The sequence below is a fragment of the Solenopsis invicta genome, chromosome 11, assembly GCF_016802725.1.
Source record: "Solenopsis invicta isolate M01_SB chromosome 11, UNIL_Sinv_3.0, whole genome shotgun sequence".
Lineage (NCBI taxonomy): Eukaryota > Metazoa > Arthropoda > Insecta > Hymenoptera > Formicidae > Solenopsis > Solenopsis invicta.
Window position 1 is genome coordinate 14,958,816 of NC_052674.1, and position 18,351 is coordinate 14,977,166.

Below are 18,351 nucleotides of genomic sequence, written 5' to 3' on the forward strand. Positions count from 1 at the left end.
TAATCGCTTTTGCATAAGCATGACCATTTAACATTTTATCAACAGCTTTGGGAGCATAAATAACGCTAAGAACTTCTTTGATACCACTTCCTGCCATTATATAGCCTATTGTTCCAAGAAAGGACATAAGTAAATGAAAACCTCCAAGTCTCACTATTATTTTTGAAAACTCCGATCCAGTTTCAGAAGCTGCTATTATTTCACGAGTTTTAATATAAAGTGGTTGGTCAAAAGTGACGATACATATTTTCTGCCCATGTGACTTTGAGTTATCAAGAACACAATTCAATGTTGTATAAATTGTATTATAGTTACTCGCTGGATGATGAATAAATGGTAAAAATATGATACGAGATTGTAAAAAATTTGTATTATTTTTCGTCGATACTCTATATCTAAATTTGTTCCATCCAGGAAGTGCCGATATGTCTTTCCACTTTCCGTACATCCACAAGAAATCAATATTATTAATTGTTGACTCTGTTGAAACTTCGTCGTAATTAATTTTTTTTATTTCGATTTTACTCATTCCAGATACATTATAATTTTCATAAATTTTCAAGAGCAGCTAAGTTTCTTGCAGTAGGCGTCAATTTATATTTTGCTATCGGCTCTTCAGCTATAACTGCGCTCATTGGAGTTACTATTTTTACAACTCCCATTATATGTACTGTATTATAACCGTCGATAGTGTAAACATTAATATCAGCATTGTCTGCAGCATATTGTATAATAACGCTAGACTCAGGTGATAAAATGTCAGGTTGAGGTTGATAAACGGTTGCAACCTCATATAACAATACTTCTTGGTATGTAACTGCAAATGCCGAAGTTGATAGAATATGCAGTAAACGTTTAGATCCATATCTTCTATGAAGGAATACTGACAGACCAACCAATAATTGAGATGAAAAGCTTCGTGGACGAACCGCAGCCATTATGGCGTGGCTTATGGCCGTGCATTTTTTTTAGGTGGTCAGTTTTGCCTTTCTTTTTTTTCAAAATTATTCTATAAAAAATAATAATAGACTGCGTAGGATATCTCTATTAATATTATCGAACATACTGCTTGCAGGAGGATAGAAATCAGTATTGACAGGAACGGAACGAATATCTTCTCTAATTATTGCCGCAGCAGCTTCTAAAATTCGAAGGCGTTCTTTCGCTGCATTTGATTTTTTATTTTTGTACTAAGATCTACTTAAAATATTAGTTTGCGTATCACGAAAACAAATTATTGTCATTGCTGCTGACTTTGTGATGATAACAATATTTTTCCCGTACCGTTCAATTAATTTTGAAATAATTGTTTTGTCATCAGGAACATAATCTATAAGTACTTTTTTCAATTCCTGTAGTGTAAATTGGCAATCTTCATTATTTTCAATATAAGAAAATATGTCTTCCATTGCTAATGCAATATTCTCATCCAATGGACGACCTGTTTTACTTCCTCTTACTATTTTAGCGAAAGACGCGAAGCATTCGCCATGATATTTTGCTCCAGCGGCTACTAAATCATACTCAAAATTAATTTGATCTTTTACAATGCTCTCATATTTATCACCACGTGCCTCCGCTACTTTAATAATAGAGTCCTTAAAAGAAATTGTACATACATGGTTAATTTTACGGCGATAATGTTGTGTTTTCTTTTTCTCTGCTTCCTCGTTGGCTTCTTCACCACAAAACAAACACAGTGTTTGAAAATCGAAAGAACTTACTCGTATTTTACGAAGAGGGCTCTGGGATGTACCAGCGTCTTTTTTTATCTAACTGTCTTTTAAATGAATTGATGCTACTTTTTCGCGTGTAGTCTTTACGACAATTAATATGGATGGTCACTGAAGTTACATTTCGTATATATTCAATAAGTCTATCATCTCTATTAATACTGGCATCCTTTAAACTTTGTAAGCTGTGCTCAACAGCTACAGTATCGCCTTCCGAGAGCGATTTCGAGCAAATAAAACAAATATTTGCCATTGGAATTATAATTTTAATAGTACAGTATAGTTTACTTAAAACACAGTACACAAGGTCCGTACAATGTATTGATAATTATCGCAATGCGCGCGCACAATATCAAATCGCGTGTAATATACTGGCCTTTTTTTGACGTGTGAAAAGCGATAACGTCTTGGAGTGAGTTATACCCTGAGTCGCTGGGACTTCGCCTAGGAGCTTTCACTCTAGGTCCGTATTCAGTAAAAACATGAAATACTGTCACGATTCGTATCGTGAAGAAACTCGCGGATGCATAGAGTTATGGTCGTGGAGAAGACTATTCTCGACTAAGATTTGCACTGAAGGAAGTGCTCGGGACGTTAGCTCTTATATATTTCTTGAAAACTTGCGGATTTGTCTCGATTAGTAAATCCAATCCAAACTCCTGTCCAGATTGGCAAATCTAGCTCTTTGAATAGCGACCGCAACGAATAAACGCCGGGCGGTTGAGACAAACGGTTGCCGCAAGCTCAGGATCAAAGGTGTTATCATACCCGGTCATCGCTGCTTCCGACTTAAGATTTCGCGGTTCACATATCGAATCCGCGGCATCTTAAAAAGAGTAATATGTCATCTGAAGAGGTGCGATGATTAAAGCTATGCGCCCTCGAAGCCGCGACTTGGTTGACATCACGTTTTTACTTTTATTCTTCTTGACTTCAATTTTAGCTCTTTATTGACATAACCACTGTATATTTTAATTTTGTTTATTTTTTATAAAGGATTAGGCTACAGGAGAAACCATGTAAAAAAAACGCGCCTTAAATTTTACCTCGAAGGTGATGTGGAAACGAATGTATTGCTATTATTGTTCTGCGGACATTTTGTTGGCCGTATAACGTAAAAACGATTGTTCGTACATGAAAAATGTATAATACATTTTTTGTAGAGAACAGTTCAATCTATCAATTTTTATAATAATCATAATTGACGTACGACTAATAGGAAGCGAGATATTCACAAAAAATCGAATTTGTGACCTTTGAATAACCTCGAATAACTTTTGAAGCTAAGACGATATCGAGGGACTTTTTGCACCTTGTTTATAACGCCTAAATAAAGGTGTGTGCAAAAATTTAGCTAAGTGGCAATTTTTCCGAAGTAAACCTCTTTTTTGATCTAAAATTCCTGGGCTATCGATCGCACACGTGCGGTACTCATGCGTGCGAGCTATATGAACCTCAAATGCGTTCTCCAAATGAGACTCATATTGCTCGCATGCATGCATACGGCACTCAAAAATTTTAATTCATTGCCCATTTTTTTCACGTCCCAATCAGCACAATATTTAAAAAATGTTTTTAAAAACATTTTAAAAACTTTTGCAAAAAAAATTTTTCAAAGACGTTAAAATTAATGGATTCATGCTTCTTTTTACATTAAACAAATTTTTTTTAATATTGAGGTTTTTTCTTAAGAATTTTTTTTCCGAAATTTTCACGCAGTCACCCATCCAAGTTGCGACTCCGGTGAACGTTACTTGATCTCTCTGATTGTTGCGAATTGATCTCTTGTGATGATCTGTAAACACTTTGTGCTAATACATGTACATCACTGATAAATCAGGTCAATATATGTTATCAAAAAGACGAAATATATATAATTAAAGTATATTATTTATATAAATATATATTACTAAATCGATTTTTTACTGATTTTTGTAGATGTTATTGAAACCTTTTTTTAAACGAATTTTGACATTAATAATTAAAAAATAAATAGCTTAAATGTTAAATAAATAAACATAATTTTATAGACATGAAAAATAAATAAAATAATTAATATTAAATGATTATTAAATAAATATTAAATAAACATAAAAAAAATGTTTATTAAAATTATTTTTTTAATTAAATAATTCATGAAAAATAAATACCTAAACAATATTAACTCTTAAACACATAAGTGGGTCTGAGAGACCCCATATGAAGTTTTGAACGCTTGTTGTGTGAAGACAAAATGAGATAAGAGGTTTGGACCAGAACGTAAAAAAAGTTTGAAATTTCCTTTTGATTGATATGGTTGATCAACTTTTTGGTCAACTAGAATTCGAACGACACGACAGCAAAGTTTTGTTAGAGTCAATGCGACCCATATAATGTGTGAATGAAATTTTTGTTGTAAGTAATCTTATGTAAAAAAACTGGACAAACCCGTTCAAACAGGTCTGTTCGCGTATGTTACTCTGTCTAAAGTTAAAATGCTATAGTGCCGTGAAAGAGAGGATTTTTGCGTAGGGTCCGAAATATATTATGAAACACATTAATTTTCAATTTTAGACATCTTGAGTTTATGAAAAATACCTCATATTTTTACGCCTTGTTACGTAAGTATATTTTTTAATAGAAATGGCAGTGACATAATTTTTTTTGAAAGTATGATTTTTTAGTTTTAAAACGCTGTATTGTAAAGTTTTTAAAAGTTTTTTTATTGCGGAGATATGATTTTTTAAAGAAAAAGTGGATTTTTGAGCAATTTTTAATTTTTGCTTAATGGTTTTTTTTTATAACTTAATAAGTCATTTTTTGGCAATATTGATTATGCAATCACATGTCTGAGATTCTGAATTTTATATAAAAAAAGATTGTTGAAAAATGTTGATTAGAACCAAAGTTATAATTTCTCAAAGTTGAAAAAGTCTCCCAAACCCGAAAATGTGCTTACGTATTTTACGGGATCGGTGTATTTAAGGGTTAAATAAACGTTTAAAAAATACGATCCCGTAAAAAACGTTTAAAAAATGTTTATTTAAATAAAATAAAATATTACATAAATATTAAATTAATATTCCATAAATGTTAAATTAATGTTTTTAAAATTGTTGTTTTAAATGAAAAATTAATCTAAAATAAATATTAAATTAATGTTAAATTAATGTTTTTAAAAAGTGTTTTTTTAAATAAAAAATTAATTTAAAATAAATATTAAATTAAAGTTGAATAAATATTAAATTAATGTTTTTAAAAAATGTTTTTTTAAATGAAAAATTAATGTGAAATAAATATTGAATAAATGCTCAATAAATATTTTTGTTATAATGAACTGTACAATGAAAAATTAATATTAAATAAATATTAAAAAAACATTTAAAAAATATTGTGTTTTGATTGGGATATTTTTAATGTATTATATTATATGTAAATGTTTTTTATTTTTTTTAATGATTTATAATTAAAGATTAATAATATTATTATTTACAATATCTTTAGTAAATTAGCATTAAAAATATTAAAAGTACAAAAAATACTTAAAAAAAAAAAATGCGCAATGATTGGAAGTTCATATAGTATCTTGTAAATTTGTTAATATACTATACGGGAAGGTCTTGTTTGATTACATTGCGATTGTAATACACAACGTGTCTCCATCACATCGTGAGGGCAGCGTGTTACGTTCTTGTGCGCACGGCGGGATTATCACGTTACTCTCACGCCGTGAAATGTTTCCATCACGCGTGATTGCACCATGCGACCTTTTATGCGTACACGCGCGCCCTCATCATATTGTGAGGGCACTGTGATGCACTTTTGCACGGACAGTGTGATTATAACGTGAACTCACGAATTGTTATCTAAGAGTGATTGTGTGCTATTATATGCTTTTTTATGACTGTGTGTCTAGAAGTATTTAATTTTATATTATTCCTATGTTCTTTTGTTCTAGTATCTAATTTTTTTTTGATTGTCCGACATAGGACGAATCACAATTGTTACAGTTTATTTTACAAACCATGTTATTATGAAACAATGAGATTTTATCTTTTTGTGATTTTAGTATTTTGCTGAGTTTATTGAAACAACGGTAACCTATATTAGCGTTCTGTTTTTTTTTTATTTTGGAAGAAATTGTCTATCACACTTTTTATGTATGGCATAATAATGAAATATTCTTTTCTGATTTTTTATTTGAAGTATTTGAATTTTGATCTATGTTGTTTCTATGAGAGTTATTAATAAGTTTTTTATTTGAGTGTTAATTGCTGAAAAAATGATATCTAGAGGATATCCGTTATTTGCCAAAACAACAACAATGTTTAATATTTTTGTTATGAAAAGTTGGACGCGAGAGCAGTAAAGCACGGTCAATCAGATTACAAATGACTCCAATTTTTTGACAAGTTGGGTCATTAGAATAGAAAGAGAGAGTGCGTCTTGAGAATGTACTTTTTTGGAACCACTCAATATAATTGATATTGTCTACAATTAAAAGAAGGTCCAAAAAACTTAAACGTCTATTGTTCTCTATTTCCAAAGTAAATGTTATACGTTCATGTTGCTTGTTAACATGTTGGAATACATTCTTTATTTTTTTCTTAGTAAAATTAATAAGATATCAACATATCTTACAAAGAGTAGGCAAGAACTGTAAAATGCCAAATGAGATGAATCATAGCTCATTTGAAAGGGGGGGAACAAGTATATTAAAAGTATAAAAGGGTTAGCGTGAATGGGCCTTACTTTTTAAGAAAATTGCAATTAAAGTTTAACATTTGAACGTTTGTACGTTAAGTACTAGAATCTTGAACCACTATCCAAGAGAACGTCGTGGCTGAGAAGGCTAAGTTCTAATGTTACATTTTTCCCTTCGTGGCGAATCGGGTTCGAATCTCTGCAGTATCAAATTTTTTTTACTTTTTTTTAAACTTATTGCTATTATATTTTACTTTATCTTTATTATTTTTTAAATTAATAATAACGTATTTATATATAATAATAAAATTAAGCTATTTTTTATTATTAAAAAATTAATAAAAATATTTAATAAATTATTTATTATAATGAAATTATTTATAAAGATAAATAATTAGCCCTTAACAAGCAGATTTATTACAAAAAATAATATATTTTAATTTATAACGTTTTATAAATTTATAACATCTTATAATTTATAACTTCTTATAATTTATAATATAGAAACTCTCAAAGTGTATTATTTTTTGGAATAAATCTGTTAATCTTGTTAAAGCTTTATTATTAATCTTTATATATAATTTTATTATAACAAATAATTTGTTAAGGGGGTTTCCCCGTTTGACGGTTTGAAAAAATCGAATTTTTTTTTGCATTTTTTTATAGTTTATGATCCTAAAAATATGTGTGCAAAGCCATTTTACGAAATTCGCAAAATTGCCAAAGATATAGAGGTTCAAAAGTCCCGCCCCCCGTGCGGCTCGCCGGCTCAGATTGCCGCGCAGGAGACGGATGAGATTCTAGTCAGGTAAGGCCGTACATTACCGTCTGAAGGTCTTGTACCTGCCTTGGAGGAAGTCTTTGTCCATATTGAAAAGCGTCCATATTGAAAATTTGAGGCAAACGACCGTTAGGATCTCTCATTCTGCTCTCGACATCGAAGCGAAACACGTGTATTTTCTGAGTGAATATGGATAAAAAAGGACAACGTGGTGGTCACGGGCGCAGATCAGTGGTAAAAAAACGGAAATTTTTTTACAATCAACATACTGCTGAACAGGAGACAAGCTTTGCAAGTACATCTGCAGAAAAATTGAAGAAATCAGGGAATGCAGAAATTCCTATTCACAAAGAACACGGTTACTGCATTTTAAATTTCTTTACTGTTTTTTCTGCTATAAGTGCTCTTGTTGTTTGTAAAAAATGTGGAAAAGATATATCGTTTTTGGAAACAAACAGTCGTGGTTTAGGCTTTAAAATAGCCGTTCAGTGCAGTTGTGGTACTACATATATTGATTCCTGCCCTCAAATTCAGCATGCGTTTGAAATTAATCGCAGAATAGTATTTGCCATGCGACTTTTAGGCATTGGCAAAAATGGACTTGATTTATTTTGTGGAATCATGGATATTGGACAAGGACTCGCTTGGAATACATATTATTGTTGTCTTGAGAATATTTATCATGCGAGTCAAGCAGTTTTTAATATCGTGACGAAAACAGCTGTTGAGGAAGAAAATACAAAGAATATAAATAAAGGAAATCTACCTTCAGAATTAACTGTATCTGGCAATGGTACATGGAAAAAACGTGGCTTTAGCCCGTTGTTTGGTGTCACGACGCTCATTGGCATTTACAGCAACAAAGTCATAGATGTAATTATAAAATCGAGTTTTTGTAAGGCATGCTCTACGTGGGAAAAAAAGATCGGCACTCCGGAGTACGACAATTGGAAAAGTATTCATGAGGAAGAATGCACATCTAATCATAATGGTTCGGCAGGCAAGATGGAGGTTGCTGCAGTAAAAGAAATGTTTTCACGATCGGAGGCCCAGTATATGTTAAATATATTACTTATGTTGGAGATGGCGACAGCAAGACTTTTAAAACTGTGTCAGAAGCAATGGTGTACGGTGAAGATCATCCGGTAAAAAAAAAGAAATGCGTCGGTCATGTGCAAAAACGTATGGGTACACGTTTACGCAATGCGAAGAAAAAGTATAAAGGCATCGGCGGAAAAGGATCAGGGAAATTGACAGATAAAGTAATAAATGAACTAACTACTTATTATGGCTTGGCAATAAGGAGAAACCCGGATTCATTGGAAAAAATGAAAGAAGCTATATGGGCCACCTATGATCATAACAGATCGACCGATGCAAATCCACACCACACGCGCTGCCCCGAAGGCGCTACTAGCTGGTGCGCTTGGCGTAAAGCGGAAGCTGAAGGACAACTTAGTACATTCAAGCATACTAAACCACCATTAAGCGATGAAGTGCTAAAAGTTATTAAGCCTATTTACGAAGATCTAACAGCAGATAATTTATTAGAGCGATGCGTTGGATGTTTTACACAAAACAACAACGAGAGTCTGAATTCGCTAATTTGGACATTCGCTCCAAAGCATATGCACAGCGGCAAAGAAACTGTAGAAATCGCCACTTATTTAGCTGTGTGCATCTTTAATGAAGGTTTTAATAGCATATTACACATGCTGAATGTGATGGGAATTAAAATTGGAAACGTTTCAAAAACATTCGCTGCAATGAGAGACAACTGCCGCATATACCATTCCGAGAAGAAGGCGTGGCAGGAGTCTAAAGAGGCTAGAATTGCTCGCAGACAAGAACAAGCTGCTCAAAACGATTATTTTGAAGCTGAGGAAGGCATATTGTATGGTCCTGGCATAGCTGATTAGTAAGTAACAATGAAAAATCAATCATTATCTAATCGTAAACTTTAAAAGCGTTTTTCTCGAAATGACATTTTTTAAGACGGGCGCAGTAATTTCTCGGAAACTACTAGGCTAATCGGGCACAAGTTTTGCACACTTGTTCAGTATATGACTGGCTATGATCGGTGCCTCTAACTTTGTTTTACGCTGCAAAAAAATAATTTTTTCGGACCAGAAAAGGCTAAAATTTTTCTGAAAAAACCGGAATTTTTGTTTCAAGTGCCGCCATTTTGTAAATTTCAGTGTTTTTTTGATGACCGTGGCACCGATCATAGCCACACATTTAACAATGAAAATGATCTTTGGTTTTTTAATTTCAGACGACGGAGACAGCCGCTACAGGTGCGCCCGACTAAACAAAATTTTTCAAAGAAGGCTTGCATCGTCAGCTTTAACTGGGATTTATTATTAATAAAAACGTCTACAAAAAATTTTTTTTATTACTTTAAATATACTTCAACACATATGTAAAACGCCACATGTGTCAAGCTTCTAGTTACCTCTATTTAAATTCGTAAAAATCGCGTTAAAAGTCGGTATTCAAACGGGGAAACCCCCTTAAACATTTTTATTAATTTTTTATTAATAAAAAGTTGCTTAATTTTATTAATACATGTAAGTACATTATTATTAATTAATTTAAAAAATACTAAAGATAATGCAATTTTAAAATATAATAGGAAAAGGTTTAAAAAAAAGTAAAAAAAAATTTGATATTGCGGAGATTCGAACCCGGTCCGCCACGAAGGAAAAAATGTAACGCTAGAACTTAGTCTTCTCAGCCACGACGCTCTCTTGGATAGTGGTTCAAGATTCTAGTATTTAACGTATAAATGTCTAAATGTTAAACTTTAATTGCAATTTTCTTAAAAAGTAAGGCCCATTCACGCTAACCCTTTTACACTTTTAATATATTTGTTCTCCCCTTTTGAATAAGCTATGATTCATCTCATTTGGCTTTTTACACTTCTTGTCTACTTCTTGATAGATATTTAGTTGCTTTAAAAAGTTAAGAGCATTTAAAATTTTGTTTTTAAGATATTCCATCACTATGTCTGCAACAATAGGTGATAACGGAGATTCCACAGGGATTCCAAACACGTGCTTATATGTGACGTTGTTAAAGTTAAAATAAGTTAAAGTCAAAATAAATCTGATTGCCTCCAAAAATTTATCTTTAGGAATCGTAGTGTTTTTCTTGATGTAACATCGTCTCTTTGATAGGCTTCCAATTGTTAATTCTGTTGGGATAATTGTAAAAAGATTTATAACATCAAAAGAAACCAATACCTTAGAGTTAGTTAAATTTTTTCCGTCAATATGTGGTAAAGTTTGTAGTTATTGTTAATATGATTTTTTGCTGTAGGAGCACTGTCCGAGATGATTTGTTGGCGAAATGATTAATGGTCAGGATTTATTTTAACCACGGAATAAGTATTAGTGTCTTTTAATAGATTATTAATTTTGTTGTAATAATTATTTTTATTAATTGCAATAGTAGCATTGCTTTTATCAGCACGTGTAAAAATGATATCTGGGCTATCATTGCAGAATTTATTTGTTGTGTTACGTAATTTTAACAATTTTGTATCTATATGATTTGTAAGATGTTTTTTAACAAGAAATTCTTGCAGGTTATAACATAATAACATTCTCTCTCAATTTTTTATGGTTTCCCTTAAATTGAATCATATTATATTTTATGTCTTTAATCACCTAATGTATTGCAAATTTTTTATTTAAACCCAATGGAAGGCAAAAGTTTCCATCAGGAATAATATAAAATTAAATCCTTTTAGACACAGTCGTAACAGAGTATATAATAGCACATAATCACTCTTTCAATTGGGATGAATTAGAGATATATGACAAAGAAGCTATCAAAAAAGATTAGTATTGGAGATAATCCATATCAAAGAACAAAGATATGGTATTAATCTAAAAAAAAGACACGGATCTTTTGAACGATACTTACTCAAGTATTGGACTTGGTTAGGCGGAGTGAATGCGAATGCGAATGCGTGGTGTGAGCCGGTGTGAGATAAGAAGCGAAATAGCGTATAATAGGATAGGTACAGGTATAAGGAGGCGAGAATTAGCGAGGTAGAGAGGTAAGAAGATAGGGGAATTGGAGGAGAAGGTAGGTGGAGAGAATTGGCGGAGAAAAAGGCGGAAAAAAGACATGGATCTTTTGAACGATACTTACTCAAGTATTGAACTTGGTTAGGCGGTGTGAAGCTATGCGAATGCGTGGTGTGAGCCGGTGTGAGATAAGAAGCGAAATAGCGTATAATAGGATAGATACAGGTGTAAGGAGGCGAGAATTAGCGAGGTAGAGAGGTAAGAAGATAGGGGAATTGGAGGAGAAGGTAGGTGGAGAGAATTGGCGAAGAAAAAGGCGGATTAAGGCTAGGATAGAAAGAGGAGGTTATGGCAGGCAAGGAAATGGCGGGATTAGGCAAGGACGAGAAGGCCGGTAAGGTAGGGAAGCAGCTCAAACTGACTACAGTTGGTAAAGAAGGAGGAAAGAGAGTGTTTTAAGCTCTCGGAAGAGAGGGGAAAAGAAGAGCGAGAGGATTTAATCAAGGTGATGATGGAAGAATTGAAAATACTGAAAGGCGATAGGAAAGTATATAAAGAGGAGATGAAAAAATTTAAGGAAGTGGTTAAAAAATGTGAGGAAGAGATAGGAAGGTTAGAGGAAAGAATAGAAGAAATGGAAAAGAATTAGAAGGAAGAAAGGGAGAAAGATTTGACAAGCGTGGAGACGGGAGGAGAGCAGGAAGACAGGAGAAGCGTTGGAAGCGTATAGAGCCGGAGGAGCAGTACGGTCAGCAAGGCGAGTTTAGATTCTAGGTGTAGCGGACGAAGTGAGAGAGATAGGTAGACTTAGGAAAGAAACTGGGAGGATAGGAAACTCAATATTATTATAAAAGGTGTAAACATGCCCGAGTGAAGAAAGACAGGTTAGAAAGAAGAAAGTGGGCAGAAGATTTGATAAAGGAAAAAATAGAAGTCACTTGCAAGATAATGAGCTGTAGAGTAAGTGGACCCGTGATTATTGCAAAACTGAAGAAAGAGGAAAAGAAAAAGGAAGTAATGATTAATAAGTCGAAGTTAAAGCTAAAAGGAGAAAGGATATTTTTGGAGAACGACATGAGCTGGGAACAGAGAAGAACGCAAGAGAGGATAAAAAGATGGGGGGAAAGAGTAGAAAGAGAAAGTAGTTCAAGTAAAAATAGGATTTGGCAGAGTGAAAATAGGAGATATATGGAGACCATGGGAAGAGATAGGGAGGAGGAAAGGAGAGATGAAAGAGAAGCAGGTGACAGAGAAGAGGAGAATCAGAATTTCAGCTAAGCCGAGAAGAGGAAGGGAGACGCGAGGAGGGAGTAGTAACAAATAGGAGGAACAGAAGAAAATACCTATTTTGGAACGTGGCGGGAATAGGAAACAAAGATAAAGAATTTTGGAAATACGTGAGAGAGTTTGAAATAGTCAGTATGTGTGAGACCTGAGTGGAAGAGAGTGGATGGGAGCGCATGAAAAATAGGTTGCCTGAATTGCATGAATGGATTTGTAGTTTTGCAAGGAAGGGCGAGAGGAGGATTTATAATAGGCAAGAGGAAAGAGGAAGTAGGAGAAAGGAACAGGATAACGATAATAAAAGAGAAAGAGGAAATGGTGATGACAGAGATAGCTTGGAAGAATGAGAAACAGAATTATTTTGGTTTACGGAGCACAAGGAGGAAAAGATTTGAAGGAGAAGTTAGAGGAACTTATAGGAGAAGAGGAGGAAGGAAATATAATAATAGGAGGAGATTTTAATGTGAGGATAGGAGAACTAGGAGGTAAAGACATAGGAGAGGGAGAGAGACACAGTAAAGATAAAGTAATAGGTAATAGAGGAAGAAAAATAATAGAGTGAATAACGGAAAAAGGCTGGTTCATCTTGAATGGGACAATGGAAGGAGTTTGGGAGAGTGAGTTTACATAGGAGTAAGAGGATGTACGGTTATAGATTATGTAATTGTAAGCGTAGTTATAAGAGATAGAATTTATAAGTTTAGAGCAGGGGACAGAGTGGATCACGTGCTGTTGGAGATGGAGTTCAGCGGGGGAGAAAAAGAAATGGATCCAGAAGAAGAACCAGAGGAAGAAGGGGAAGTGGAAATAGAAACGATTCTATGGGATGACGAGGCGAAGGAGATGTACGCAGAAAGGACGGAGGAATTGTGTAACAGGGAAGAGCTGGAAAAAAAGGAATCAGACACATTAGAAGAAGAATGGGAAAAGGTAAAGAAGATTGTAAAGAGAGCAATGGTGAAGAAAAGAATAAAGAGAAGGAAGAAAGAGCTAGGTCATAAAGATTGGTGGGACAGAATCTGCAACCGAAAGAAGAGAGGTAAAAAGAATCTACAAGAAATGGAGGAAAGGAAGAATAGGAAGAGACAGATATATGAAGGAGAAAAGAAATCTGAAAGAACTGTTAGAGAAGAAACAGAAGGAGAAGAGGAGAAAGGAAGAAGAGAAACTGAGAAGGATGAAAAATGAAGCAGACGTGTGGAAATATATAAATAGGAAGAGAGGGAGGAGAACAACGATTGACAACAAGATAGGAAAGGAAGAATGGAGAAAGCACTTCATGGACCTGCTTGACGGTTCGGAGATGGGCCCGATGGAGAAGAGAGTAAGGAGGGAGGAGAAACAGCAGCAAGAAGAAGAGGAAGAAATAGTGGAGGCAGAAATAATTACAGCAGTTGGGAAAATGAAGGTCAAGAAAGCAGCAGGTATTGATGGGATACCGGCAGAAGCATGGAAGCACGCGGGCAAAGAACTATGGAAAAGGCTGGTGAAGATAATGAAACGGATTTGGTATACAAAAGAGATGCCAAACGATTGGAGAATGAGCATAATTATGCCGTTATATAAAAGAGGAGAGAGGGAGAAGGCCAGCAATTACAGAGGTAGCTTTATTCTTTGTTCGACGTATAAGATTTATGCGGAAATTATCAGGAATAAACTGGAGACGGAGGTAGAAGATCGAGGCCTGGTTCCGGTAAGTCAGGCGGGTTTTAGAAGAGGGAGGTCGATTATGGACAACATCTTCGTCCTAAGTCACTTGATGCAGAGGGAGAAAGGAAGAGGAGGAAGGAACGAAAAGGTATACATGCTCTTCGCGGATCTGAAGGCGGCCTTCGACAGAGTAGATAGGGATGAACTATGGAAAGTGCTAAGGAGTATGAGTATAAAGGAGCAGCTGATAGGAAGAATCGAAAAAATATATGAAGAGACGCAGACGGTGGTAAGAACGAAACAAGGTAACACGGAAAGTTTCGCAACAGGAAAAGGCGTTAGGCAAGGATGTGTGATGAGTCCTCTTGTTCAATTTGTATACGGCGGAATTAGAGCAGGTATTAAAGAACAAGGGGATAGGGGACGTAGTAATAGGTAAGACAAGGATATGGGAATCCAGACGACATAGTGCTGATAGCAAAAAATAGAGAAGCACTACTAGACATGATGAGCACGCTCAAGCGTTTCTTGGCAGACAGGAAATTGAAATTGTGTCCAGAGAAAACGAAGATAATGGTCTTTAATAGGAAGAAGAAAGAAAAAATAGAAAAATGGAAGTGGGGGGAAGAAGGAATTGAGGAAGTACAAGCGTTAAATACTTAGGCTTTAATAATAGGGGTAGTTACAAGGAACATGTAAAAGAATTATGTGGTAAAGGTAGAATAGCAGTAAGGAAAGTATGGGGATTAGGAGAGAGAATTTGTAGAAACGACATAAAGAGGAGATGGATGTTGTTCACATACCTGGTGCAAAGTGTGATGGCGTATGGGGTGGAAATCTGGGGATGAACAGAGATCGAGAAACTAGAGAAAATAATGATGGACTACGTCAGGTGGATGTTTAGACTGGATTTTTGTACACCAAGATACATCATCTCAAGAGAGCTGTTAATGGACAAATTAAGAGTTGGATGGGGGATCAGAGCGAGGAGATATGAGAATAGAATTAAGGGAAAGCTGGAGAAATAGTTAAGGAGTGTTGGAAGGAAAAAGAGTAGAACAACTGGAGCGATATATATGGGATAGAAAGGGAGAGATACTATAACAAGAATTGCTGGGGAACAGAGGCGAAAGAAGTAAAAGAAGACGATTTGGAAAAGGACTTAATTGACAGAGAAAGAGATATTTAGAGGCAATGGGAGAACGAAAAAATTAATGCGGCAAGATACAATAGGAGATATAAGAAAATAGGGTTAGATGTGAAGTTGCCGAATTACTTAGAAAGTAGGAATGTAGAGGATTTAAGCAGAGGAGAGGAAATAAGAGCCAAGATAAAAGTAAGATATGGTAATCTAGAACAAGCGAATAAATATTGGCTAGAGGAAAGACAGAGACTATGTATATTTTACGAGAAAGATTGGGATTATCTAGAGCACTACGTCAAGGATTGCGTGAAAACAAGCGTACGGTTTGCGGATTTAGGAGATGATAAGGACAGAGTTGTAGAACAGATATGCGAAGAAGACATGGACAGGCGGAAGGGAGAAATATTGAAGAAGCTATGGAAAGAGAGGGAAAAAGAATTGAAAAGAAGAAAGGAGGCGAGCGATGAGAGGGGGAAAAACAAAAAAAAACAATACCGAAATAGTAGAATAAGACAACAGGATTTAGACTGAAGAAATAGGTAATAACTGTAATATAAGGTAATTGTATGATAATTGTATAAAGTATGGAAAATGTAAAGAGGCTGTGATCTCTAAGTCATAGAATTAATAATTGAATAGGTGAGAATAGGTACAAGCAATACAAAAAAGGCAATAGTTAAACGGTGTAGGAAGGGCGTAGAATCTAAGTTACAGAGTAAATATTTGAGAGCCTGTTGCAAAGATATGTAGAAGAGTAGGATTAGCTTAAGACAAGGACTGTACAAACGGCAAGGGAATGGAGGGATGAGAGAGAATAGATTTTATGTAAACCAAGTCCACTTCTTGGCTGTAATGTAAGCTGAAGTTAATAAATAATATTAATATACTTACTCAAATATTCTAGTTTAAAATAACGAGTCTGTTTAAGTATATAGACTGTGTTTGTTTATAAATATAAGATTCCTTGCCATTATGCCCGTATATTTGAAACAAACATTTAGTCGAGATCAGACTATTAGTGTATTAAAATTGTACACAATGTCATTGCGTTACCTCGACTCAATTTAGCACCTGTACAATCTCACATCTTGTAAGTTACACGTTTAGAATTACTGCGTTTAGTTAAACAAAAGTATTTATGAATTACGTTTGTGATGTGCAGAATGATAAGAATTCGATGACACAATCAACACCTTGCAAAATTATTTGTTTACGCGGGTTCTCTTTTTGATTTATGAGTATCTTTTACATAATTACGCGGTTTGTTATAGTATTTTGAATTGTAACATACTGATGAAGGACAACTAAGTCCAAAACATGTATATGTAATAAATTTGTTATGCAGTCAAGTTTAAAAATTAGTTTCACATTATAAATTTATGATTTATTAGATCTCTAAAATTGCTTGACCTTGTTTATTTTCTAAATTTGTATTGTTAAATGTTCTGAGTTTGATTATAATTATTGTAAAAATGAGAATGTTTTTTTTTTATATGATTGCCTTTATAGTTACATTTTTTGTTATCTGCAGCAAATTCAGTTGGTGGTTTGTCATTCTTTTGTGAAAACTGTCATGTTCGAGAAGCTGGTTTTTGGTGGGAACCATAATTATTTAGCGGTAAATTGGATATTAAAAATTTAAGGAATAAAGAATCTAATAGCCGTGTTAAATAATAACGTTTTTTGTGAATTAATTTGACAGAATTTTTAATTATTAATTGTAGTGAAGATGTGAGACAAGTTGTCAACGTTTTATTTGTATGAAAATTTAAGTAGTTATAAAGTAGAGATATTTGTCCGTTACTATGACAACACAAATTAAACAAGAATGCCTCTTACAGTTATAGCTAGATCTTAATGCTTGTATTTATTCGTGTGATTTTATATATTTTCCTCAAATTCAATAAACTATGCGCTGAATTATTTTTTCAGTTGTAGCACAGCTTTAAATTGAACAAGATTTAGTAATATTATGTTTTATTAAATTGAAATTAATATTAATCCTCTTCCCCCTTTGAAAAAAACTGTAAAAAATTTATTGCGAAAAATATTACCTCAACCAGGGTTTGAACCTGAGACCTCCCGAATCTCCGGTACGGGTGTCTTAGCTAACTCGATCACTGAATTTGAGAAAAATATATAAAATTATGAATAAATACAAGCACTAAGTTCTAGTTACGACCGTAGAAGACATACTTGTTTAATTTGTGTTGTCATGTAATTATGTTAGGAAAATAACACTAGCCTGCGAAATTTTGCAGATATAACGAAACTAAGTAATTTTTATAGATTTTTGCGTGCTGAACACAAATCCGTTGTCGGAATTTGGCTATCACATCATAATTTTGAGAAAAATAATGTCAAGAGGTGAAAAGCGATAATTTAAGGGTTTTTATGGTGTTTTAGCATTTGTAGCAAATTTTTCTTTTAATTCCGGTTAGGACACGTGAAAATATGAATTTTTAGCTTTAAAATCCATTTTGTTTTATTTTGCTATAATTTTTGTTTTCTAGATATAGTCAGGGACCCTGACCGAACCAAAATCGATAACCGGATCATAACCGTTATTTTAGTCATATCGAAACCGAAACCGAAATGTTGTGCAGGCTAATCGATCGTAACCATAACTTGACCGGTTTTTTTGATCAGATTTTTTAAAATGCTATTAAAGATCATACTGAAGATCAGGTAAAAAAGGAGAAAAACGCGTGCTGTGTAGAATTTTTTCTCAACGAAAGAATAAGAAAAAAAGGTACACGGCTCTATGTTTTATCTCTTTTTTATATTTTTAACGCTCCATAGATATACAGTTGATTTTAAAGATTAATTTTTTCTTCAATTTGTGACCATAAAATGAATACAAAGGAATAAGATCTTCGTAATGTTAAAACTAAATTTTTAAAGCTAATATTATATTTCAATTTTTTCTTTTAGAGCATCGAAAAAAATTTGACAATTCTAATTGAACTTTTAAGACCGCAGATATGTACTTCTAGGTTCTCAATAAATAGCGATATTACAGGGTGTCTACGGAGGGTT

General features: G+C 33.8%; 2 protein-coding genes across 7 annotated transcripts in view; both read left to right on the forward strand.

The window, feature by feature from the left end:
- LOC105203439 (ribosome biogenesis protein NOP53) overlaps window positions 1-18,351 on the forward strand; it is a 54,760-nt gene that overhangs the window by 6,551 nt on the left and 29,858 nt on the right. Inside the window, exon 1 of one of the 5 annotated variants that reach the window (XM_039454718.1) lies at window positions 16,912-16,930. The exons of the other annotated variants lie outside the window; for them this stretch is intronic. The gene's annotated coding sequence lies outside the window, so the exon portion shown is untranslated. Of the gene's footprint in view, window positions 1-16,911; window positions 16,931-18,351 lie in introns of those variants that run through there. 5 annotated transcript variants of the gene reach the window in all.
- Window positions 8,290-12,253, forward strand: LOC120358910. 2 transcript variants are annotated; one of them, XM_039454720.1, is made up of 2 exons: window positions 8,290-9,115; window positions 9,473-12,253. In XM_039454720.1, coding segments are annotated over exons 1-2 (798 nt in total). In that variant the 5' UTR covers window positions 8,290-8,318; the 3' UTR covers window positions 9,474-12,253. The 2 variants fall into 2 exon arrangements, with proteins under 2 accessions (XP_039310654.1, XP_039310653.1); XM_039454719.1 differs by having other exon boundaries at window positions 8,290-12,253.

Coding starts and splice junctions, on each gene's coding strand:
- LOC120358910 (XM_039454719.1), top strand. CDS start 8,319: ATGGTGTACGGTGAAGATCATCCGGTAAAAAAAAAGAAATGCGTCGGT.